Source organism: Grus americana, chromosome 7 (assembly GCF_028858705.1).
Source record: "Grus americana isolate bGruAme1 chromosome 7, bGruAme1.mat, whole genome shotgun sequence".
Taxonomy (NCBI): domain Eukaryota; kingdom Metazoa; phylum Chordata; class Aves; order Gruiformes; family Gruidae; genus Grus; species Grus americana.
In genome coordinates, this window is record NC_072858.1 from 41,020,406 (window position 1) to 41,046,646 (window position 26,241).

Consider the following 26,241-nt stretch of genomic DNA (forward strand, 5'->3'; position numbering starts at 1 on the left):
CCGCTTCTTCTGGGAACACATAAGCCCATAAGTGCTAAAAACCCCAACTCCCTGCACTGCCCTTGACTTGCGGTGCCATCCCCGGCAGCAGCAACCCACAATCCCTCTCACAGCAATGTTGCCTGTACTTTTGAGTGGAATTCAACAGCTTTTGGGTAGAAAGAGCCAGAAACACCCTTGAAAGCCCCTTCGTAGCTGCGCTTGCCCAATGTGTGGGTATGGAGAAGGACGATGCAGCCCATGTTGGAGGCCAAGCCCTGACAAAGTGGGTGCAAGGGTCGGTGAGGATTGGGGTCTTTAGCATCATGAGGGGCCATAAATAGGTGAAAATGGGTTTGCTTGGGTTTGTTTGGTTTTTTTTTTTTTTTTTGCACAGGGGTGAAGTCCTGAGGAAAGATAGCCCAAAAAAAGAGGAGCCATCCCTGCCTCACCTGGGGCTACCCCCTCGTCTGGCGGGTACCCACTCCTGGCAGGTATAAGGAGTCGGGGGGGGGGGGATGAGAATCCCAGGGCTTTAGTGTCGTGAGGGGCCATAAATGGGTGAAAAAAGTCGGGTTTTTTCCCAGACGGGTGAAGCCCTGGGGGGAGGTAGCCCGGCCTGAGGGGAGACACCGCCCCGGGCGAGGGCCGGGGGGGGGGAGGTAGGCGGAGGCCCTAGGGGCGCCATAGCTCCCCTCAGTGCCTCCGCCTACCCCGCCCCTCCCCCCGGCCCTCGCCCGGGGCCTGCCCCTCGTCTGGCTCCGAGCCACCCGGGTTGAGGCGCAACCCCTGAGGCGAGGGGAAGGCGAGAGGGGGCGGCTCCGCTCCGCCTCTTCCTGCGAGAGCCGCGCAGTTGCCGCCATGGCGCCGAGCCGGATAGCTGCAGCGTTCCCCTCAGCCGCCCTCCTCCTCCTTCTGCTGTTGGCCGTGGCGAGCGCTGGGTTGAGCGGCTACTTCGGTACCAAGTCCCGCTACGAGGAGGTGAACCCGCACCTGGTGCGCGATCCGCTGTCGTTGGGTCCCACCGCGGGCGCGTCGCGGCTGCCCGCCGCCTGCACGCCGCTGCAGCTCCGCGCTTTGCTCCGCCACGGCACCCGTTACCCTACAGCCGGGCAGATCCGCCGCTTGGGCGAGCTGCACGCCCGCCTCCTCCGTCGTCCCACCGCCGCGACAGCAGCAGACTGCCCCGCCGCCGCCGACCTGGCCGCCTGGCAGATGTGGTACGAGGAGAGCCTCGACGGGCGTTTGGCGCCGCAGGGCCGGCGCGACATGGAGCACCTGGCCCGCCGCTTGGCCGCCCGCTTCCCCGCCCTCTTCGCCGCCCGCCGCCGCCTGGTGCTGGCCAGCAGCTCCAAGCACCGCTGCCTGCAGAGCGGCGCCGCGTTCCGCCGAGGGCTCGGACCTTCCCTCAGCCTCGGCACCGACGGTAAGCCCGGACCCCTCCCGCCACGCACACACACTTCCCTGAGGGAGCCCCGCGCCCTCCCCGAGGGACCCCACGCTCTCCCTGGGGGACCCTCACGTCCTCCCCAAGGGGCTGAGGGAGCCCCACATCCTCCCCACTGCCCTGGGGCCGAGGGAAGCCGTGAGGCCAGTCCTATGTCTCCCCATCCCCAGGCTGAGGCGGACCCTGCACCCCGCGTTCCCCCCGTAGGGACACGGCTGTCATGAGGGGACTGTCCCCGGGAGGGTGTCTGGGTGGCCAGGCCCTGGTACCCCTGGGGAGGGTGGTGCTGCCCCTGGCCACGTCCCTGAGGCCTGCGTTTGTTTTCAGAGGTGGAAGTTGAAGTTAATGATTCCTTGATGCGGTTTTTCGATCACTGCGCCAAGTTTGTAGCCTTGGTGGAAGAGAATGACGCGGCAATGTGCCAGGTGAACGCCTTCAAAGAGGGGTCGGAGATGAGGAAGGTCTTGGAGAAGGTGGCGAGTGCCTTGTGTTTGCCGGTGGAGGAGCTGAATGCAGGTAATGAACATCTGTTGCAGGTGGCTTCGGCTCCGAGTCTGGCTGAGAACAACTTCCGAAACACTGTGTAGTTATGCAGAATAGGTAATTTAAAATACACTGTCAGTCAGAGACGTAGGCTCTAATTAAATGCATGAGGCTGTAAACATATATTGGTGTTGCAGTAATGAATGCTTGTTAGTGGTCAGAAGAGAAAGATGTTTGAAAATATCTTTGTTACAAATTAAATCAACTTTACCTTCGTTTGGAGGCGTTATTCTTTTAATCCTTCTTTGTCAAGCAGATGTAGCTTTTCTAAAACCCGTTAAATTCAAACACACGAATAACCTCAGGACCTGTATGTCCGCGTTGTAACTTCACTTACCCAGAAGAGAAGTGCCAGGTTTCCCTGTGTGGTCAAATGGTGGGAACTCCCCAGAACAGGTGTTGCTGTTGTTTCCAGGGTGTCCCTAAAGCCACAATCCCAAAGCAGCAGCATGCCGCTATTCAAACTTAGCCGCTAACGTGGAAGATGAGTAGTGGTAGTCAAAGACTGCTCTGTGTTGAAGGGACGCACTGTGCTTTTGTTGACTCCTCTGTCTTTTGTGGTGATGAGGACGCACTAGCAATCAACACCTATAGCACGTACCTCAGCAGACATACGGTATTTGATGTGAAATGCTGTTGTTTCCCTCTTAAAGCAACGTAATGTGAAAAGCTTGCTGTGTGAAACTTGGATTCTGTGCAGTAATTCTGTTGAAAAGTACTTATTTTTAGTGCTTGGCCTTTGGACTGGCGATTGTTTATTGGATTACGTTGTTTGCATTGCTAAATTGTAATTGCATTTCATTTTAGAGGCAAGTTGAGAGAAAGTTGCTACTTCTGTAACAGCGGTTTATCTTTTGCTTGTTTATTGGATTTATTGCAGATCTTGTGCAAGTGGCTTTTCTCACCTGCTCGTATGAGTTGGCTATAAAAAATGTGACATCCCCATGGTGCTCCCTCTTCAGTGAAGAAGATGCCAAGGTAGGTGCTAAATGGGAGAGATATTGAGAAGCCTTCAGAAGATGCCTGAGTATTCGGATATAACTCTTTGCACAGTCAGAAGTTGCGTGTCCCTTATTCTTCAGTCTAATGAAGCACTTCTTTGGTCTCCCAAAGAGTTCTGGATTAATCAAGCAGCAAGAGTGAAATACCGTTCTTCATTCAGACTTAAACACTGGTGCAGTCTTGATTTGTCCTGATTAAAATGGTCTTTTACTATTGTGCTTAATTATTACATGCTTTTATTTCTGTATCGTCAGAAATGCTCCGGACAGCTTTGTTTTTCATATGATAATCATACGATAAAATGCCTTGATTCCAGAGGACATCAGATGAGGTTTTCTGGGTCCTCTAAGAATCTTTTTATATGGTCAGGGGGACTGTCACATCTCTAAACCTAATGCCTGTTAATAAAAGTAGTAGAACCCAGATAAATGAGACTTACATTGGTTCCTCTTTCAAAAAGTACCTGATGTAGCCTTTGAAGGGATCAAGAGAGATAGGAATTAAGAGTGATGTCATTTATCTGGCACTCCAAAACATGTTCATTGAGGCCCACGAGCCTCTTAAGGAAACAGCACCCCTGGGAAAGAGGGAGGCCTCTACGGAGATAGAAGTTGGCTAAGGGGGAGGCAGTGGAGATAACAGTAAATGCTGTCCTCTCAAAGAGGAGGAAGGCCACCTTGGACTTCTGCTGAAACCTGTGCTGTTCAGTATGTTTGTAAATAACTTAGCAGTGAGGTGGGGAAGCTTCCTGATTAGATGAAGTTATTTGGGATAGTAAGAATAGGAGGTGTTTGAGAGGCTTTGCAGAGGGGCCCTGTGAGGATGGATTGCACAGCAATACAGCGGCAGGTGATGTTCACTATGAAACCATGTCTATGGCATAAGAAGTTGAAACTTCCTATACGAGGTGGCCGTGTCTCGGATCCATTGTGCCACTGAGAGGTAAAGTTTTGATGGCATAGATCCATGAAAATGTCAGCTGAGCTACAGTAAAATTAATGAACAAAAATTTAAAAACTCCCAACTTGAATGCTAGGAATGGTGAGAAAAGGAACAGAGAGCAAGGAGAGCATCGTGCACTCTTACATGAATCCAAGGCACAGTTCTGTCTTTTTTGAGATGTGTGTGCATCTCTAGAATGTAGAAATAGACAAACTCAGTTAAAGGTATGGGATTGCTTCCGTCTGAAGAGTGATTAACCAAACTAAGGACCTTCATAAGGCAAAATCAGAAACGCTAAAAATGCGGTGGATAATGATTGTCTCGTTGTGTGCGGTACCTAATGGGTACCAAATGAAGCTAGCAGCAGGCAGGTTCACAACAGGCTGGGATTTTTTTTTTTTAACATGGCCTGTAGCCAAGCTGCAGGGTACTGTTAAGGCTAAAACTTGGTACGTTCAAAGGGGAGATGGGGTTATTATGGGAGAGAATCCACTGAAGTCTCTTAAATTTGTAGAAAACCACTTTAGAGCTCAAAGCCTTGGGCTGAAAACTACTGGAGCCTGGGGAAGCGTGCCTGCTGTTTTCCCTAGGCCTGATAAGAGTGTGATCAGAGACAAGGTGCTGAATTTGGTGTCTCTTTGGTCAGATCTGTTGTGTCTGGTTTTATGCTGTAATTGGAGCCTTGATGTTTGGGGTTTTTTATGTCTCAAAGAGTTGTTGATTTCCTTCCGTGTGTGGTAGCGTCCTTGTTCCAGGTTGCAGGGGGTTTATTTTCCCTTAGTGCAATAATAAAAACTTGTGAACTCTGTAACTTTAGGTACTGGAATACCTGAATGACCTGAAGCAATACTGGAAGAGAGGATATGGCTATGACATCAATAGTCGCTCCAGCTGCATTTTATTCCAAGATATCTTCCAGCATTTGGACAAAGCAGTGGAAGAGAGCAAAAGGTAAATAAAAAGGCTTTTGTGCTTTGGCTACAGGCTTTCTGTGGTCAGTCCTGAGTTGGATTTAATGTGAATAGCAGCCAAGTACTTTACTTTCAAACATTTGGTTAGGAGAGTTTGAGCTAGGAGAATTTTAATGGAGAGAATCAAATTTTTGATAGAACAGTATTACTGTAAAGATTATATATATTTTTTTCTTTGATTGCTGCTCTTGTGCCCAGCTAATGTAGTTCCATCTTTCAACTTACTGATCCACACAGACCTTCAAGGGACAGCCAGCTGCTGTATCTGATAATGGTGCTCTCTTCCTGCACAGTTTGAGAAGAGGCCATAGAGTTAAAACAATGAGCTTTTTGTTTAAAATGTCCTTGTTAAAAATCGTTTGTGGTGAAAATGGAAGACTGTGGGTTGAAAGCATCCCCATGATATGTTCTGTTATCCGGTTACTTAAACACTTCAGCATGGAAATCTTTCTTTCTGCATGTGTTTGATTTGAGTCTCTTACGTTATTAAGCTTTCTGTTCAGATTAAAGGTGTTGAAACGTAATTACGGAAAAATAATTATTCCAGATCGATTCAAACGCTTAGTGACTGTAGACTAGAATGGCTTGTTGCAGGATCCAAGAGGCCGGAGCTGTAACAGAAAACCAGCCTGTTGTAACTAGGGAAGGGCAGACTCTGAAGGGCAGGCTTTAGGCAATATATTCGGTGCCCTGTAAGAACAGGGAAAAAGACACTTCTGTCCTGAAGTCATTGTAAACGCCCTGATTTGTGCATGAATCCAAAGTCAGTGGTTCAGCCGGCCAGCCCGAGACCTCTGTCTAGGATATTTAGTTTCCTGTCCTTATTCTTTTACAGCAAACCTGTAGTTTGGGAACAGCACTGTAGCTGTGGGAAGATATTAGGCCTTACAAGTAACTGTTAGTAGACTTGAAAATACAATAAGCAAAGAATGGTGGTCTGATAAAGTGATTTTTCTTTTAACTATTGTCATGATTTGACAAAAGTTATTTTGTGTCAGTGGAAGAACACTAGCAGTTGGTAGTCCATCCGCTGAGTTGCACAGTCCTCAGTGTCAGGATATAACCATCCCTATACTTCCTTAAAAATTAGACATGAGATGCCTGTGCTATTTTTGTGTATCGTTTACTCCTACGAGCTGGTATCAGTCAGCAGTCGTGATTCAGTATCTGTTGGTGTTGACCGTGTCTTGTGTGAATCGGTGTGATGGGGAGAAGTAAAATAGGAACAAAACTGAAATCTGTTGTGGCACGGAGAAAGCGAAGGCTTCAGTTACAGGTTGGATTGTATCACAGAATTACCTGCATTTGCTTTCATGTGCCGGTAATTTTTTTTTTTCCCCTCCTCTCCAGAGCTGCTTTAAGTTTAAGTGCAGTCTATTCATAGGAGAATTCTTTTACAACCTATACATGCTTCTCATGCAAAATGAGGAATTATAAATTCATAGTTTAGTGATCAGTCACATGAATTAATACCTTAGCAGCTAAGTGTGGAAATGTTTATAAAAGCACACAATATTAAGGACATGATTGTAAGATTGTATAAATATTATGCTGTTAAATACTTGGTAGAAACCAATTTATAAGTAACTTAAAACCAGCAAATTCAGCTTTGGTGTTGATACGTAAACATTAGTTACGTATGGTGGATGTTCTTGCATTCCTGGCATCCGTGGGATTTTATTTCTGTCATCAGTATATTAGGTAGATCTACCTAACACCCAGCAGAATGATATTAATGCCTTTGATATTTCAGAAAGAAAAGCACGAGTCATGGATATTTGAGGCTGGCTATCTGTATTTTTTTACATGATAACCTGTTGGAAGACTTTTTTTTTTTTCTTTCAGTTGGCAGACTGAAATTAGAAGTAACATTCACAGTTTAGGTTGGAAGAATGATCCGTAAAGTTGATTATAACCATTTTATACTAGAGAAGACAGCAAAGAAGTTGTGTTCCTTTAAGAGTTTGCTGACTGAGGATCCAAGCTGGATATTAACAGTGGTAGAAGAACTGTGTAGTAAGTCAGTTGAAGCATAATTCTCAAACACTTGGTTGGCTTTTTGCTGTCCTTTAGTGAGGGATGCAGAGGGGTACCCTGTGTTCATTGCTGGAGCTCTGAGTGACGCAGGAAGGTCGAGGTTGTGTTCAATACATGACATGGTTTCTTTCATCTAAAGTGGAGTTATCACTAGGTAAACAGTACAAGTACTGTTTGTCTTAATTATGTCTGGGATTCACCTGGAAAATCAGACTGACGTGTCTTTTTTTAACAGAATATCAGCTTAATATGTGAGAAGGTAAATGCGTTCAAAATTTGCCTTTGAGATGTGCATGCAGGCTTTCCCAATGCTTGCGTCCAGGTTGGTGCCTTGATTCTGCTCTAAGGATTATGTCAGCCCAGGGAAGGGGGGGACGGGAGCGTACAGGACTCCCCTGTGTTGCGTGGGCAGCCAGCACAAAGGAGACAACTCTGTTCATTTTGCCGTGAATGGGTTAAAACTTGGCAGTTGCAAACATGAAATAAGTTCAGCTTTGGGGAGGAGTTGCTGTGAATGAAAGGTGGGCTGGAGGAAACTGCTGGGATAGCGACCTCTCTCCAGCCAAGCCGGCTTAGGAAATTGTGCTGTCAAATGAGTGCTCTGGTGTCTGGAAATTTAAGGCTGGCTAGGTGTTGGTGATACCTCTTGTTTTGGTAGCAGTGGAGTCAAAGCAGTGGTTATGCTAGGTCACCCTTTAAACAAACTTCCTCACTGCATCCTTTCTTCAGCGTACTAGATAGCTAAATGACATGTATGTTAGGGCTTGGGTCATTGACACCCAACTGTGAACAGATTGACAAGCAAGCTGCTGTCATATGCTGGGTCTCTTTCTACTCCACTCTTGTGAGACCCCCCCTGCAGTACTGCATCCAGCTCGGGGGTCCCCAGGACAAGAAGGACATGGAGCTGTTGGAGCGAGTCCAGAGGAGGCCATGAAGATGATCCAAGGGCTGGAGCACCTCTGCTATGGAGACAGGCTGAGAGAGTTGGGGTTGTTCAGCCTGGAGAAGGCTCTGAGGAGACCATAGAGCACCTTCCAGTCCCCACAGTGGCTCCAGGAAAGCTGGAGAGGGACTCTTTATCAGGGAGTGTAGTGATAGGACAAGGAGGAATGGGTTTAAACTAAGAGAGGGGATTGAGATGAGATGTGAGGCAGAAATTCTTCCCTGTGAGGGTGGTGAGGCCCTGGCACAGGTTGCCCAGAGAAGCTGTGGCTGCCCCTGGCTCCCTGGCAGAGTTCAAGGCCAGGTTGGATGGGGCTTTGGGCAACCTGGGCTGGTGGAGGGTGTCCCTGCCCATGGCAGGGGGTTGGAACTAGGTGATCTTTGAGGTCCCTTCCAACCCAAACCAGTCTGTGATTCTGTGATTCTAAGAACTGGGAATGAGAAGATCAGGAAGAAGCGCAGGTTAAAAGGAAAACAAGACAAGCAAGACCCTTAGGAGACCCCTCTGTCCTTCTGAAATCTGAAAAATAACTTCTCAATGTAGCTTGACTCATGTAAGGAGAGGGATCAGTTTTGTTTGCTTTTAGTGTAATTTACTCTTTGAACAGTGACAGCCTTTCAATCCTTGCTTTATATGCACTAGTTAGAAAGCGGCTGTGTGTGTCTTAACTGTGTATAAGATATCCCTGTAAGTTTAATAATAATAAAAAAAAGCCATAGTTGACAAAATCTGTACTTCTGATTTATTGAGAACTAGATCAGCAGTCGCTAAGTTACAAGGTGGAGCAGGTGTCTAAGGCAGAGTACTCTAAGACTGAGATAATTTCATCCTGTCTTTCAGCTTTGGCCGCAGAAGTTTGGTTGCAATTTCTGGGGCTCTCGTATTGCCACCACAGAGGGAAGCAGGTAGTGAGTTTATGCGTACATGTAAAGGATCGGGCCCCTAAAAATCTTGCAGAGTTCAAAGCTGAGCGAGCAGGCTATTTAGTCTGCGTCATTCTAAGTGGGAACTGAAAGCTGCCTTGCACAAAAGCAGCGTGTCACTCCATTGCACAACGTAAGGTGGCAGTCTTAAAGCACTGAAGGCTGGAGTATAGTCTGAATAGGGTAATCCCCTGCACTTAAGAATCTGTGGAAATCTGCCACCACCGAGATATTGGAACAGCTCATGTCTCGTGTGATCTGGAGAGCAGAGGTGCAACGAATGCTTTTTCATCTAGGGAGAGAGACTTATCCCGAATCCCATGGCAATTTGAGAGCAGAGCTGAAAATAACAAACCATAGAAATAAAATATGCCTCTATTAAGGACTGTAGAAAATGTTTGGTTGTGCATATGTGTGTGCATGAGCGTCTCTTTGATGGTATTGCGCAACTTCAAGGAAACAGGTTAAATACTTTTGCAGCAGTTCATTACTCAGAAGATGAACCTTTGTGATGATGAAATGCGTTTTAGTGGAATGTTGTTTCAATTTAGCAGTGTTTAACATTGATTTGTAACTGGCTATTTGCTTTAAAAATTTAAGAAATTTACTTCCAGACCGTTATCTTTGCTCCAAGTTCTCTTTTCTTTCTGGAGAGCTTAGACTGGGCTATCCGGAAGCAGGAAGGGGAGCATTTCTGTTCCAGCAAGAAGCTGAGGGATCTGGATTATCTGTTCTGCTTCAGGCTTGGCAGTGGAGAACAGTGTTGGCAATGCTGCATTTTTATAGCATATTTTAAGTATTTATATTTAATAGCTTTGTCCTGTTTTCGTTCCCAGTTACAGCTGAATTAGAGAGAAACCTTGCTTTTATTGTAACCCTGTTTCTTCCATGAAGTGATTCTTAACCTGCAATCTGAGTGCTCACCAAACTTAATTGCCTTTTTAAAGCTCGCTTTTCTTTCTTCTGGGGAAAGTATCTTTGCTGATTAGTCTGTCCTTAAGAAAAGGGTGAAGGTGGTAATAAATGCCTATGGCTAATTAGTCCTAACTTCAGTTTGCAGTGCAAAAAGTTTCAGACATTTTTAGGATCTTTCATCATATAAATTCCAATAGAATTCTTGGTTTAAACTAGCAATAGTCTCTTCGGTGTAGGTCTTGCTGTACAGCGAGATAGTTTTCAAAGCGATTTTCACTATATACTTGTCAACTGTCCTCATCCAGAGAGCTGGTGGAAAGGTGTTGGAATACCTATCAGTATTCAGGAACTTGAGCCTGATGTTGAATTTATCGATACTTGTATTAGTGACCTCCTCCTGTTAGCGCACCCATGCATGGACCTGTTCTTCTGCATCCGCAGTAGCAATGAAAGGTAAACGTCTAATAATGGTTAATTCTTCAGCAGAAAGCATCTTCATCTACTCCCTGAGACTTAGGACAGTCGCAGTAGGCCTTTCAGGGCCGCATTCCTCCAGACCTTCTTACCAGTCTGTAAGGAAATGTTGTGGTCACATTTCTAGGGAGAGATTGGAGGCCAGGGCTGTCTCTTCCATACAAACTTTCTTAATTACCCAAAACATTGTATCACAAGAGTTGACTGTAACATTAAACCAAGTGATTTGTTGTACTTAGGCAGTTGTCTCAGTCCATAAAGCACTTTATTTTTGTGAAGACATAAGAATTGCATTTTTCTCAAGTCTTCCTGCTACAAATAGAAGGTAAAGAGTCAGGCTATGCAACTATGTGACAAAGAAGCTAATGGGGAAATACTCTTCACTAAACTGTTGGGCTTTCCCTTGCACTGGAGCCTAGGCCTTACTAAACGTGTCCCTGCTCTTCATTATATTGGTAAAACTGCGAGGTAGCGAGTGATACCTACGTGCATGTTCACTTGCAGTTGTGTTACTATGGAAGAAGCCTTGAAAGGCTGCTCTGACCAGTTTGTTTAAACAGTTAGAAAGCGTCCAGTTTCCCAAAGCTGTGGTATTTAGAAAAGCTTCAATATCAGGATGTAGAGGAGCAATCGATGAGTATCACCTTAGCTCAGAAGAAGCTTCGAGTTCTTTGTGTTGATGAGAAATTCGTGTATTTTGGTAGTTAGTGCAATATGAAGCTGCTAATCCTATTAAAAAAACCTTAACAGCTACACACTTGGGCAGGGTTGGACTTGAAAATTGGTTGTGGCACACTTTAAGGATATCAGCTATTCATTAAAGCTGTTTTTTATACTTTTTTCTTCTAGCTTCAAATATTTAAGAAGTCTGCCTTTCTTGCTCATGAAAGAGAATATGAAATACTTTTTATTACTTGTACTGTCCAAATGGATTACAGTAAGGCTCTGGAAATTGGGAGGTATGCTTTGTGCAGCCATCTCAAAATTTAAGGTTTGTAACTAACAAATGAAAATATTAACCTAGCTGCATGTACACGTTGCAAAATACTTGGTAGTCTCCTCTGAGAGTTAGCAGGTTAGAGGTATTTTGAAAATAGACTTACTTGAATTTGAACATAGTTCAAGATCAAGTGAAGGTGATCTTTGTAGTTATACCAGGCTAAGCCATAAGATAAACAGCTTAATTTGCCAATTTACTGGTAGCTTTTATTGTTTCATGTAATTTGCTACCTTCTTTGCAGGTCAGTTCACAACATGATAACCTTTCTGTAGTCATTTACTACTGTGCCCTAATCGTTCCTTTCAAAACTATGACTCAGTACAAAAGAATTCAATATATGATCTAAAACCAAATAACTATTCCAAACTATTTTTTATAGTATGTACAAAGGGAACAGAGCAAAAAGCTTCCACGTATGCAGTAGAAATTACATAATTTGATTGAAAAAACCCAAAACCCCAACAAGCTTTTGCTCAGATCCAAACTGCGCAGTCATTTCTTTTATTAAAACTTGCAGGTTGCTGCTGGGATCCCACGTTTGCACAATGCAGGTTCTTGGCTCTCAGGGTGCATCAGCGGGTTCAGGACGTCCTGTGTCCCTCGGTGGGTGTTGTAAACCAGTGTGTTTGTTCACCCACCCAGCAGCAGAGCAGCTCCAAAGGAGAACCAGGGCTATGGCACGTAGACATGTAATTCACAGTATTTGAAGCGCAGGGTAGCTTGTAGCCAAACACGTACTACGTGGGCTTACTTCGAGGTATGAAGCGGCTCTCGCAGAGCCAGGTCAGAGGCGTTGGTACCGTGTTCCCCAGAGGGTCCCTTTCTCAGAGAGCATGGAGGTGTGGGTGGCTCCATGTGGCTTTCTATGGGACCACTTCAGGGCTGTCCCCACCATGTCCCATGGCTCTTTGGGTACTGGGAGAGCCTGTGATGAAAGCTTCTGGGCTAGGTGCTTGTCGCCACATCTGCTAATTCCATAGTGGTGTATAACTTACAAAAAGAAATGAAAAAAATTCCTTGACTTCAGGATATCTATTCAGAGAGGAGAACAGACACATACATGTGATGGGTAAACTGATCCCTGTAATAAGACGTTCATGTATTCCCAGAACAACATGCCAGCTGTACAGTTCAACAGACCACACAGTTTACATTAGTACACCTGAAAAATATACAGGTCTTCACTTCATTGCCAGAAAATCAGAGAAATGGGATGACTTTTGCTAATAAACTGTAAATGTCTCAAACAGCAGTTTTGTATCATATTGCACGGTTGGTTTCAATAGCTCCATCTTTCAAAGATGGGGCTTCTGACATGATTAAAGGGTATTTTTGGGGAAACTAGGTAGACACATGAAATTCTCCATAGTTCCTTGTTGTGCGTTCAGTAGCATCCCTGCATCTGCATTTCTGAAGTGTGTGTGTGTTTCCTGACTTCTCTCAGATACCTGCGCAATCCAGGGGACCTCTCCTCGGAATGTGTCTGTTCATCTGTCTGCCTAGAAATAGATACTTAAAATCCTGCTTGTGCCTTTCAAACTTCACATTAATGACCTAATACTTGCTTGGTCAGGATTACTCTGAAAAGATATCTCAGCAACTTTTATAGAGTCATATTCTTTTATCTAAGGAATTAAAAACCCAAGGAAAACAATACCTAGGCAACTAACACACAAATGAACTGACCTAACCAGTATTCACCTTGGCCAGGAAGGGTTTGACAAGTGGTGTGACCCTCTTGATTTGGTTTTGGTTCAACACGATGGTTCAACGTTTAGCATCAGCACGATGCTGCTGCAGTAATGCATTTAATCTCTGAGGTCTGTACAAACGTGAGGGGTGGGATCATTCAGAAAAGAGCCTTTGAAACTGCAGAAGCTCTGAAGTGAAATGTAGTGAAGCCTAGTTAGCTATGAGTGATTAACTCTTGCGGGACTAGATAAGAGCTGTTGCCTTTTAATTAGGGTCTTAAATGAGTTTTGCACGGTCTTGTCAGCTTTTCAGGTTTGCCTTTGCCATGAGCGAGCTCGTGTATGTCATTGTGAGAAAAGAAGAAAATTTTATCTTGTCAGTATTTGTGGTAGCATTTTGTTGTGTTGGTACTGATTCTTGGAATGAATGAGCACAGCTGTCTTCTGCTCTTCTATTTAAGGTAGAAGTTTTGACACATGAGGACTTAATACTGTTTGACAAATTCTTACTTTTTTTTTTCCTTCTTCCTGCTGGTGATAACGCTCTGAGCAATGCCACTGTTCTGCTGCCCTCCAAGTCCCGCCACTGCATTCCCTGATCTCTGCTGTTTCCTTGCATAGACTTAGGGTTCCTCCAGCTGTTTTTTCAGAAATAAATCACAGGGGGAGGTGGGCGGGATGGTGAATTCATCCCATAGCTGGAAGCAGAGGTTTTCAGGTCCTTTGTCCTGGCTTTCATATTGGGGAGGAAAAAGACAGAATATGGTCTAAACTTGCTTGTTTAACAGTTGTTAAAACTTACCTTCTTTGAAGATGTTGGAGGGATTTTTATGTGAGGTTTGAAGGTTGGCTGGTTAAGTTTTGCTATAGGAAACATTTCTTCTTGTCCCACTGTCTCCTGAGTTTTGTGCTTAGGAATTAAACTTTGGTGCTTAGGAATTAAACTTTGTTTAAAACAACGTTCACTTCTTCCATATCTAAAGTGATATATCAGTAGTCCTAGAAGAGTAGGAATGATCTACTATTGAGGATGGGTGAGCTCATGCAGAAGATTCAGGGTAAAACCCAAGTCTGCCAAGATTAAGGAGAACTAGAATTTGCCTGAATGGTAAGTCCCACATCCGTGCTTCTCCACAGTGCCTTTTTTTTCCATGGTGAGACTTAGCTTTCAGGGTTGTGCTGATGAATTGCTCAGTAACTTCTTCTTTTTCAGCTATGGTCGGATTTACTTAGAGGGTTACAGCACGGGTGGTTCAGCAGCTGCAGGTGACACATCTCTTCAATGAACCCTGCTCGTGTTCTGCCTAGTGACAGGCACTTCCACTCGTTTTGGAAGTGCCCCATAAAATTAATATGAAACCAATTGCTTTCCGACAAGCTCTTAATATTTTATGGTAAAGTTTTATGCACAGTCTCTTCACCTCTCTTTAAAGTTGGAAATGAAATTTTTATTTTTTTCTACTGATCAGTGTGCTTTCCTAAGTCATTTACTACTAAAGAAAAGGGAGGAAAAAAGTGAATTGAAATATCATTAGCAGTTGCCAGAGTACGATGTTGAGAACTTTGATGCTTCTGCGTGATCCTGAGTCATTAATCAATCGTAAAGAAGATTGAGTGTGGAAACATCAGGCATTCTGTTTAATAATTTATTAGCTTCTGCTACTGTTTTGAATTTATCAGTGTTTTGTTGATTGTGCTTTTAATTTCTGTGTTTACTTTATCAGAAATGCTGGGGCAGTAGCAACCTTTGCCTATGTGCACGTTCTGAAGAAGCACTGTTTCATGATTTCCCCATAATTAAAAATATTACTGTTGCTGTTTTAACCTCGACAGTGAGTTTTTATTGTCTTTATTAGATGATATGAAACCACATTTGAACTGGAGTCATGACCCCAGAGACTGAACAGGAGGGAGTGCTTGAGTAGTCTTAGAAACCAGATAACCAGCGCTGGTGAGAAACCAAGTATACTGTGTCAGAGGCTTTTGAAAACTCTGGATTGTATTGTATAAGGAAACAGTTTTAATCCTTGTTAAAATAGTATGGTGGGATAGCTGTGAGTGGGAGAGGATTGTTTTGTCTCCCAAGATGGTTTGGCCTGTCAACACAAGGATTTCATGAGACTAACGCAGGTGAAATAAAAACTCAAGTTACAGTGAGAATGAGTGCCTTGTTTATTCCTTGTTTTGTCTTTATGAGATTTTCTTTCCTTGTTCTTTAAAACTTCTGTCTGTGCGTATATGCTATAACTTGTTTCCTGTTTTGGAAACGTATGGTTTTTGGGTTTGTTTGTTTTAAACTAAGAAGTTAACCATATGTTTTGTGTTTTACTTCCATTTCAAAATTCCTGCTGGCATCAGCTGGAAAGTAAAGCCAAACGTTGTTGTAAAGCTAGTGCTGATAGCCAGAATGTTAATTGTTTTTTTTCTTAGCATCTCTGAAACCATTTTTTTTTTTTTTTGAGGGGTCAGGGGGGAAATCCACCCCCTGTGGAGTGAATAATGCCTACATGCTATGTAACACCTGTTTTGGAGACTTTAGGAGCATATTTACATTATTAGCTTCCTTGCTTAGTAAATTATAAAATACGGACCACTACGTTTGGAAGCAGGCACGTGTAGAAGGGTGTGCAGCTGGGACAAAATGAAAATGTGCCAAGTTGCTGGAGCCGGGCGGTACTCCCCCAAGGGTGCTGAAAGAACTTGAATGAAATAGCTGAAGTAACATCCAGTGCCTGTTGGTTTCAGCCAAGAAGCTTGTGGGGGCTGCCAGGTGTGATGATTTAAAACCAAATAATTAAGGAAAAATGAAAAAAGCAGCTCCAGGAGAGAATCAGAATTACAGGCCAGTCTAGTGGAAATAATGATTGAGACTAGCATTAATAAGCACCTTGATGAATATGATATACCAGAGTAGTGTCGGTGTGGCTCTTTGAAAGGAAAATGTATCTCTTGGAGCTCTTGGGAAGGATCAGCAAGTGTACAAATAGGGTGATCTGGGAGACACAGGCATGATTTCCAAAGATCTTTCAACAAGTTTCCGTATTAAAAGAAATCAAGCAGCCAGAGTTAAGGGGAAAGGTCCTTACATGGGTGAAAAATTAATAAAAATACAAGAAGTGGAGGGTAGGGATAGCTTATCGATATTTCCTAGGAGAGGAAGGTCACCAGTGGAGATAGATCTGCAAGGATCTGGGCTGCTCAGCATGTTGTAAATGACCTGGAAAAAGAGGTGAGAAGTTAAGTGGCATTGCAAATGCAGCACTTTTATTCTAGATAAGTAAGATACATTGTTTCTACTAGGAGGATTGTAAAAGGACCTTGTGAGACTAACTGGGCTTGAAAATTGCAGATCTGTGAAGTAAATCTGTCCTGTAGAATCTAGGATTATTTACTGCTCAGGAGTTGAGTTGTGAGGTCATTATAGTTGTCTGGAAGTATCTCGAACTTCTGTAAGCTAAGTAGAAAAGGTGTTAGACGCCACGATTTAAGAAAACAGAGAGCATCATGGGTGCAGTGTGGAGTTATGAGGTAGCTTATTGTCTTGAGTATTGTGCATTTCTAATACTCTGATCTAAAAGGCTGAGAGAGTTGGGGTTGTTCAGCCTGGAGAAGAGAAGGCTCCAGGGAGACCTTAGAGCCCCTTCCAGTCCCTGCAGGGGCTCCAGGAAAGCTGGAGAGGGGCTGGTGCCAAGGGCAGGGAGTGACAGGCCAAGGGGAATGGCCTGAAGCTGCAGGAGGGGAGATGGAGATGGGATGTGAGGCAGAAATGCTTCCCTGTGAGGGTGCTGAGGCCCTGGCACAGGTCACCCAGAGAAGCTGTGGCTGCCCCTGGCTCCCTGGCAGAGTTCAAGGCCAGGTTGGATGGGGCTTTGGGCAACCTGGGCTGGTGGAGGGTGTCCCTGCCCATGGCAGGGGGGTTGGAACTAGATGATCTTTGAGGTCCCTTCCAACCCAAACCAGTCTGTGATTCTGTGATTCTAAGAACTGGGAATGAGAAGATCAGGAAGAAGTGCAGGTTAAAAAAAAAACACATTGATTTTCATGATTCTTTGAAAAGAATATAGCTCATTTGGAAAAACTGTGGAATTACTAAGGTAGGATATCTCAACTTGGAAAGAATATTACTGCAACGTTGTAAGTAGAAAGGATTAAACGGTACATGGCATCTACAAATAAAAAAAATTGAGCAGTGTGTGGAGCTGTGCACGTCCTTGCCACAGGATGTTGTGCATGTGAGAAACATAACGTGGTTTTAAAGAGAGATTGGACAGCGTGGTGGAGGAAGGATTCATTGAGAGGTCGTACATTACAATGGAAGCCACCAATGGAAGTCTGGCCCAGGAAATCTCTGAGCTGGAAATTGCAGAAGGTCAAAGGAATAGCCTTCTGCCTTCTTCTATAGGCACATGGGGTTTTTGCTGCTGGTCCTATTTGTTGACTGACAGGAGGGATCTGAATGTGTCCTAAACCCTAAAAAGACTTCCCTGAAGCTGTGTGTGGAGAGTGAGGATATAAATGAACTAGTCAAATGAATAAGAGCGAACAAAGAATGAAGGAGAAAGGGAAGAGAAAGGGGTCGAAGGATCCGAAAGCTTTACAATTTTAAAATGAGGGAATCGGAGAGGAGGGTCATAAATAACGAGGGGAGAAATGTAGGCAGAACCACTGATTTTGGAGGAGCCGGAAGAGGGGCTGTAGTGAATGTACACCTCTTGGTGCAGCAAAGGCATGGCTGGAAAAAAATGTAATATCTCGCATACAGAACCGCTCTGTGGTCTTAAAGCTTCTTTTGAACAGGGAACAGAGCCAGGTTTCTAATATATATGGGTTTTTAAGTGATGTTTTGCCCAAGGGGAGAGTATGTGCATGTATGTGCATACATGCCTAAGGAACAGGAATACAGTCAGAAGAGCTGCAGGCTCACCAGGAAGCAGAACAGTGCAAGGTGTGTTTTAGGCTGCACAAACACCATGGCTATATTGAGCTGGTAATACAGAGCCCATCCTGTGCCCGTACTTAATTCCTGCTTAGCTGATCAAAGTTCGAATCCAGAGGCAAGCCCCCCAGTTAACTATTTTTTCAGTTGCTTCAGACTTTAGGTTGGAGCGGAGGAAACACCTCCTTTTCAGGCCAATCAAGATGTGTCTTATCTGTGGGTGGACTTTATTGGCAGCTGGAGCCTTGCCAAGCGTCACCTCTTGTCTCATGAAGGCTAAACGTGTATTTACACGTGCTAGAACAAGTGACCTGGGCTTCTGAGTGCCACGTGGAGATGGTCCCAAAAAGCCATCATCCTTCTCTGGAGTGAGGGGTAGATTTTCATCTTGGCTGATGCTTCCTCACATGGCAAGCCAGCTCTTACCTTTCCTTTGGTTGAACAATGTGTAACCTCTTGTTGCACAAACCCTTCGTTTTAGGCTTTGTTCATGGTATGAATCAGTGGCTTAATTTGCTGGCCTGTGCGCTGAGGGAGTGTAATCTTCTTTTTGACTAGTTATTCTCGAGAATTAGTAATGGCAGTAGTCCTGCTTATAATTTGGACTAATAAATTGTGGAGGGACAGCTGTTTTCCGACAACGACTGGATCGCTGTCTTCAGACTAAACTTTGGTGAATGTACTTTCCAAACAGCTGAACTGTATTATAGGAAAAAAAAATCGGCAGTATTTTGCTATCAAATTATGATTCTTGTTCTAGCATGATACGCAGTTAAAAGCATTGGTGGTCGTGGAGGTAGGCAAGAAACAATCCTTAAAATCCTGCGCTGGTGGTGGTGTGCCAGGGAGGGAAGCAGCCTGTGTGTTAAATCAGTAATTTGTTTGCTCACGCAGGCATCGTCTGGTTGTAGGTAGGTCAGAGGGTAGTAGGGGTTTACTGTAGTTTGTTAATGTGCCAATAAGTTTGTACTTAGACTTAATTTTCATCTTGACTCTGAATTGTCACTTACTCTTTATTAACGGCAGTTGAAAAAGGTTTTTTGATCCTCAAATCTGGTGAAATTAATGCTGAAAAAACTTTTAAAACTTTCCAGGTCTAAAATTATGATAATGTGGGGGCTTTTCTTTGCCACACCTTTCATTAATTTAGGCAGAAGCTTATTAAAAAGACTTTTAAAAAGTGTCATCTGAAGTATTTAGATTACCTAAAGAAAAAGGGTTGATTTTAATAATAAATCATTGGTCTTTGTGAAGTAGACTGTGTTCTGGATGATCTCACTTAATAGTTCATTATGCTTTGTCATTCAGGTGCTTTTTGCATCTGCCAGGGAAGAACAAAAAAAAATTACTGACTCTAATCAATCCTATTAAACACAGCTCAGTATCCTGGGAAAAGCAGTTATATTTCAGCTGTAGGTTTGTACTAAAGCAAATCTGTGAGACTTGTAGTAAAAATTTTATTTGGGTAAAAAAAAAAAAAGCTTGAGGTGGTTGGCTTGTTAATTCAGCCTTGCTGCTGGCCTGGTGATTTGCTGCCCTTCTCTCAAATTCCTGATGGGAGGAGGCAATGCTATTTAAAAATCTTATATTTAGTTCAAACCCAGTATATTAACTGTAGCATGGTCACTGGATCTTCCCATACCTGGGAAGAGGACAAGTGCCTAGGTTCACCCAGGGAGCTGGGGAGGTGTACCGAGTATATGGATGCACACCATTAATCTATTTCTTGCTTTTTGCTTACCGTAGTTATATTAGGTTCTAGCTGTAGCCTAACTACATTTAGCACAACTTCTTACAGTTTATGTAAGAGCCAATGCCTTAAACTGGGACAAAATTTAGGAAGCTTGGATGCTTTAAGAAAAAGTCTGTAATATACTGAATTTCCCAAACAGGTTTTCATTGGGCATTGGAGTAAAACAAGTTCAAAGTCTACTTCTTTAAGCCTTTGTTGATGACAGCTGTGCAATATGTTGGTATGTTTGTTTTAAAGCACAGGCTCTTGCTTATCCTTTGTACTTTTTTTCTCTTTTAGTTCAAAACCCATTTCTTCACCTTTGATTGTACAAGTTGGACATGCAGAGACACTTCAGCCGCTGCTTGCCCTTATGGGTTTCTTCAAAGATGACGAGCCTCTCAAGGCAAACAATTACATCAGACAAACACATCGGAAATTTCGCAGTGGCCAGATTGTGCCTTATGCAGCCAACCTGGTATTTGTGCTTTACCACTGTGATCAAGTGAAAACCTCTAACGAAGAGTATCAAGTGCAAATGCTGTTGAATGAAAAACCGATGTCGTTTCATCACTCAAATGAAACCATCTCTACTTACGCGGACCTCAAGGACTATTACAAGGACATCCTGGAAAACTGCCACTTTAAAGAAGAGTGTGAATTACCAACAGTTAATATTACTGCTATTGACGAACTTTGAGGGAATGAAATGGAGTGGGTACTCTGCAAATTGACCTCGGTTCTGTTCGACAGATGTTGTGAACAAGCACTTTTGATGATTTGCTGCTGCTGTGTTGACTTTCTAAACTTGCAGATTTGATGGGTTGTCTTGGTTAACTCAATGCACTGTTTATTTATTACATAAGCAGAATTACAAAAACAAATGCTGTAACAGGAATGTTGCTGAACCCTTGTAACAAATAAGTGATGCAAGATGAAGCATACCTGTATGTTTATATGTACAAATAAGTAATTTCATTGGTCATTCCTCTTACAAATGTGCTGTAGGTGGATTTAAGAGCTGGGGCAGCTTCTGTTTTATCAGAGCTGAAGGTGGTTGGAGTGATTCAGTATTGGTTTGTGCTGCCTGTTTTGCTAGCTGCTGTTTTCCTGTGGCAGGCATGAAATCAAACCTCTGAGCTTTTTTACTCCCTTTTCCTGAGCCTCTAGGAGGGAGAGGGTACATAGTCCTTCTCCATAGCTGCCCAACTTCTGCCTGGACAGCACCGTGCAAACATCTTTCTTGGGCGTTTAAAGCAGGAGGAGTTGCAGTGTTCCTGTTTGCATTATCTGCCTGAAAAGGGTCCAGGAGCTAAAATTCTTGAATTCATCATCGACCCATCCTGCATAGCAAGTTAGCCTGCAGGTAAGTAAATTGTCTTTAAAAAGAAGTTTAAAAAAAGATATAGTGAGGGATTGGGAAGTAGTCACTCTTCCTTTAAGGTGCTCTGGGAGATGCAGCAGTTGTTCTCTAAGTTTTCTGGTGTGTCCTTTCACTTGACACCATTGATTTCTTGTGTTAAAAGTTTGGGCTAGGGCATTCAGATTAGGCTCTGCTACGGCTACGAACATCTTGGTCCTGATCGGGTGCTGACAGTTTTCCTAGCAGCTCTGGTTGGAAGGGACCTCTGGAGGTCTCCAGTCCAGCCTCCTGCTTGAAATGGGATTTGGACTGTAAAAAGTACCTGGCTTGAGACTTGACTTCTGCTAGCTTTAAGGCACCCAACGTGGTGTCACTTACATAGGCCTCATGTATTTGATGTGCCACCTTGTTCTTGAAATTAAGCTGGTTTTAAAGAAATTAATTGCGTACAAGTACTGGTGGTCTTCTAAAGCAACTGCACTTCAAGTAAGTTCACTTGCTACTGGAAGTTGGAAAGTATTTTAGAGCTCTGCAGTGTGGCAGAAAAAGGAAAAATGGAACATAATTGTCCAGAAACGTCTGAAATGCAGTAAGTTAGATACAAATTCCTTCATTGCCCAGCAGGGGATGGCTGTGTGAACATGTTGCCTGAAAGCAAATGAGGATGTGGATTTATGGTGCTGGTAGCTCTTGAAGTGCGTACTCACACCCTACAATGAGCGTTTCAGAGCTCACCCCGTATAGGGAGGCATAGTTTGCTGTGTTTACTGGGGAGGGGGTAAAAGGGTGGCATAAGCAATTACCACAGGCTATCAGATACATTATAAAGATTTACACCCTCATGTGCTGCGAGGTAACTTCTTTTTGTAGGCTCACCTTCAGAACTGGGAACTTAACTGCTGCAAAAACAAAAACAGGAAAGAAAAAGCCAAACTGGCTCAACGTTGAGGAGTTAAACTTAGTGTCTAATTTCTTTATTTTTCTTGAGGACTTAGGCTTCTGTCACTTTTTTTTTTTTTAATATGGCTTATATAAGAACACTTAAGGTTTACATATCTGTAAGTTAAGGAGCAATTAAAAACCCATTTTTTACTGTTACACTCTGAGTTAAAGGCTCTTCCCTATGTTGGGATGTAGGGCCCTGTTTCAGTAGTGCACTGATTTCTGTGGAGACCAAGGTTCTAATCACTGAAGATACTGATTAAAACTGGTGGATATTTCAGCATTAACATCCCGGTGAGACACTTGCCTGTGTTTGCTCTGTGGATCTTTTTCTGAAACTGGTGAAATGGTTAGGGAGGAGTATTGATGCTGTAACAAAGGTAGGAATATAGGTGAGGATAATTGTCAGCACCAGCATATGACTTGTACTGCTGTATTAGCTTTGCATGTCTCCTTTTTTGTGTGATCCTGCCTAGAGACTAGGTCAACTAATCATAATTACCATGACAGATGCCTGTTACGAACTTTATTGCAACATTTGAGGCAAGCCTCAAAGAAATGGACCTTTGTTTAAAGGCAGCAAAGTTTGGTAAATAGCAGATACAAGGGTGAGAAAATCCACCTTTAAACAAATATTTTTTTCGGTGAGTCAGTCATCCTGTGATGAATCATAATTTGAACAGAAGATATGAAAGCCCTGACTATTGGAGATGAATGGAGGATTTCTGTCTGTCAGTTCAGTGAGACTGACTTTAAAACATCATGTTTGTTAAAAGTTACCTCCTCCTTCCTTATGGAGGAGGAATACATTGCACTTGACTGCTTTTTTTGATCGTGTGCCAGATGAGGTGGAGGAACCAAACACTTCCTTCTACAGTGGAGCATCGTTTGCTTCTGCATTACCAAGTTGATTGTACGCTTAAATTCCGTGCAAAGGACTCGAGGATGACTCTTCAGAGGCTGTTTCCTATTTTGCCTTGAAGCGCAAGTCCATCATACCTCCAGCACAACAGATGTATCGTCGGTGGCTGTCAGCAATTAACTGAAAAGGCAAACGTGCTGTTTGGTTTCTGATCTGTATTTAAAGGATGCACTGACTCACTACTTTGGCAGAATTAGAGGCTGAATGTGGAAACTTTGCACAACTGTAGCAATAGAAGTGTTTGGACATGTAAATGTTCTAGGCACTTGTACATGTGACTGATTCTTACCATCAGGGATGTAACTTCACTATCACCCTTTTATTTAGTAAATATATACATAAATTTGTTTATATACTAAAAAAGAAAACTAAAATGGATCAAAACGTTTTCATAAAGTTGGCACTAGCTCAATGAGTAGTCTTTAAATGGGCTGCCGTAACTCATGGCATTGCAGATTACCACATCCAGAAAAAGTCCTGCAAGAAAAATAATGCTTTCTCTTCCTTCATGTGGCTCTGGACAAAACTTCTCATCTCAGTTGTCCGTCGACTCTTCTTTGTAACCTTTCTCAAACTGGAAGCTTTCCTTGATGAAAAATACCGACAGTGTTCTTGGATGCTGGCCTTAAATATGTTTGAAATGTATTTTGTTAAATGTCTAAAGCTTAACTAATCTTTCTGGCAAATTAATTTTTTCCACCTAGTAAGTACTGCTGCTGTAATTCTGGTTAGCGTCGAGCTGTCAGATCACTGGACACAATGCAAATGTGTAATAATACGGTACTAACTGGATGAATTTTGAGAACTTGTATTGGATTTTCAGTGCTGTGAAATAAAACTGCACACTTTCTTCATCTCTGTTTTATAAGCAGTAATAATGACACGATCTTTAGTATCATGGCTGTGTTCTACTTCAAAATACATTTGGTAGGTTGCTATTACTTGTATTGGTGTCTGATTATTTTAAGTCGTCAAATTGCTTGGTGATTAATATAAACCACCTTAATTAGGTTTTTACTCTCGCATTTTGAGATGAATGAAAACTTACAGGAGCCCTGGTTTTAAAAACAGTGAGAGTTTCCTGACAAGGTTTTTGCAGCTATTACTATAGTATGCAAAATGTCTGGAAATGTTGTGCATTTTGAAGCGGAGTGAGGGTTACACACACATTTTCCTGCAGTCCAGAGTCGGCTGCAGTATTACTTTTCTCTCAATAAGAGATTGACACTGTTGATAAAGAATTAGAAGCGTACATCGTGCAATACTTTCTAACCTGTCATTTCTTGTATGTGTTTAGCAATAGATCCTCGTTATTATTGAGTATCCATTAGCTACTTAGTTTGTTAATTCTCTGATTACCTGTATGTAAAAATTAAGCTTTGCCTGCAGCATGCTCATGTGCTGAGGATGCAGTGCTTTTGTAAGTGGGCTGTGACTGGAGTGGCATCGTCTTTGATCAAAGGCTGTTTCTTCATTTTCAGAAGTATTAGTCTGCAAGACAGTTTGAAATAGAAAACAATTCATGCTGGTTTGTTTAAAACAAGCAAACACCCCTCCCAAAACTGTACAGTTATAGGAAAAGGAGTGAAATGTCTCTAAAATTAAGATACAAAACCATGGGAAAGAACACCACCACCACCATCCCCACCTCCCCTTTTTTTAGATGTATAATATATGAAATGGCCATTTTGTTAATTGTCTCACTTTTCAAAAGGAATTTAATATTGCTGGATGTTGGTTTGCAGTTGCTGATGTGCAGAAATAATGGTTTATCTTTGAATCGTTAAATTCTTGCTGCCTTGGGCTTTAAGTTACAGACTATTTCTCCTGATGGTGAGAGTGACTTCAAACCTGGCCATCCTTTGGACTGACCTTACTGGACTGGAGTGAAGGTCTCATGTCCTCCATGGTCTGTGAAGGGTGGTCAGTTCTGGACCAACAGAAGAAGAATTACGTACAGATGCAAACAGTAATCATGGGTAAGCCCACCAATGCCTGGCACAAGGAGCGGATGAGCCAGGGAGAGCTCATAGCTTTGTTTAAGATTTCTGGGCATATTTTCTTCTTTTTTTCCCCCCACCCTTCTTCCTCCTATGAATTATTTATCTTGAGGCCAGTTGTGCTTTTCTACCCGTGTCGTCATGTGATGGTGAGGCCACACTTTGCTTTTGGTTGTGGCGTAGTGGGTTTCTTTGTTTTAAAAGTCCTGTCTGGTTTTTGTGTTACTTTGACCAGTGGGTGCGTTTTGTCTTTACTATGCTGCCACCTTCAAATTCATCATAAAGACTGAGCAACTCCTGTGTATCCAGTTCAGCTTGAGTGCTGTTTTTTTGCCTGATTTCTCAGGATTTGTGGTCCAGTAAGTAGAAAACTATTTCTAAATTGTTTTGTTGCTGATGTTGAGAAAGTTTTTGAAGAGGGTTTTCATTGACTCTGAAATATATGCCAGGCCAGAGCTAGGTTCTGCTTCCTGATCTGATACAGGTAGATGTTTGTAAAGGCTGTACGGCTTTTTTTCCCCTCCCTTGTTTGCTTCCAGAAGTGGAAAATGAAGATTATACATAGATTAACCTGCATTTACAGCTTTTTTTCCAACTTAGCTCAATGCTTTAAAGAGACGCTTTTACTTAAAATCAAGACAGAGGAGGCAAGGAGGTTCAGTCTGACAGCATGTGGTCTTTATGGTGGTGGACTTACTATTTTTTTGTAAATGGAATCCCTTTGAGAAAAGGTTTAAAGCAAGCATTGTTTTTTTGACATTCTGTTGAAAGGTTTGAGCGCACCTCTCACTGTGTTTAATTAACAAAACCAAGTAATTGGTGTTCAGGGAAGGGACTAAAGGACTAGGAAGGAGCTAGCTGAATTACTGATGATGATGATTAAATTTATTTATTTATTTATGGGTCAGAAAAGCTCTGCACACTTTTCTACAGTAGTGACCTTTAGCTCTCAAATGCTTCACTGGATGTGATAACAAATCCTTGAAGGTGCCCAGCTGATCTGGGAAGCAAAGTATGCCTCGGAGAAAGAGGAACCAGGTTGGATCAGGCTGAAGGTCCTTTAGCCTGGTGTCCTCTGGTTTTGGTAGGACATGGTGCCTAAGCAAACGCGTAGGGATAGAGCAAATATTTCCTCATATGCTCCCAATTACCGGCCGTTTGTGGTTACAGGGTTTTCTTGAGTTAAGGAAAGTGGGTTTGCGTTTAGCTTTATATGTAGCTCTTAATCAATTTGTCTTCCACACGGCTCTCCTGTTGCTTTCTGAACCCAAAGCCTTAGATCAGCCTTGCGATGGGATGTGGCGGATGCTGTAGGCTTTGTGAAAGTCCAGCTCCTTTCGTTTCCTTTGAGCCTGCCACCTGCTAAATTGGAAATTCAGTCATGTTTCTAGGAGCCGTGATTTTAAACACAGTAATACCTTTGGCATACTCGATTAGTGGAGTTAGTTTACCATATGCAAATGTTAAAGCTTGGCG

The 26,241-nt window shown here is 43.1% G+C and overlaps 1 protein-coding gene across 1 annotated transcript; it reads left to right on the plus strand.

Moving 5' to 3' along the window:
* The first annotated feature begins 813 nt into the window (after positions 1-813).
* On the plus strand, positions 814-23,706 carry MINPP1 (multiple inositol-polyphosphate phosphatase 1). The gene is made up of 5 exons (XM_054831151.1): positions 814-1,405; positions 1,754-1,942; positions 2,850-2,947; positions 4,731-4,864; positions 19,839-23,706. Exons 1-5 carry the CDS (start codon positions 841-843, stop codon positions 20,236-20,238), a joined length of 1,386 nt encoding a protein of 461 aa, XP_054687126.1. The 5' UTR covers positions 814-840; the 3' UTR covers positions 20,239-23,706.
* The last annotated feature ends 2,535 nt before the right edge of the window (positions 23,707-26,241 follow it).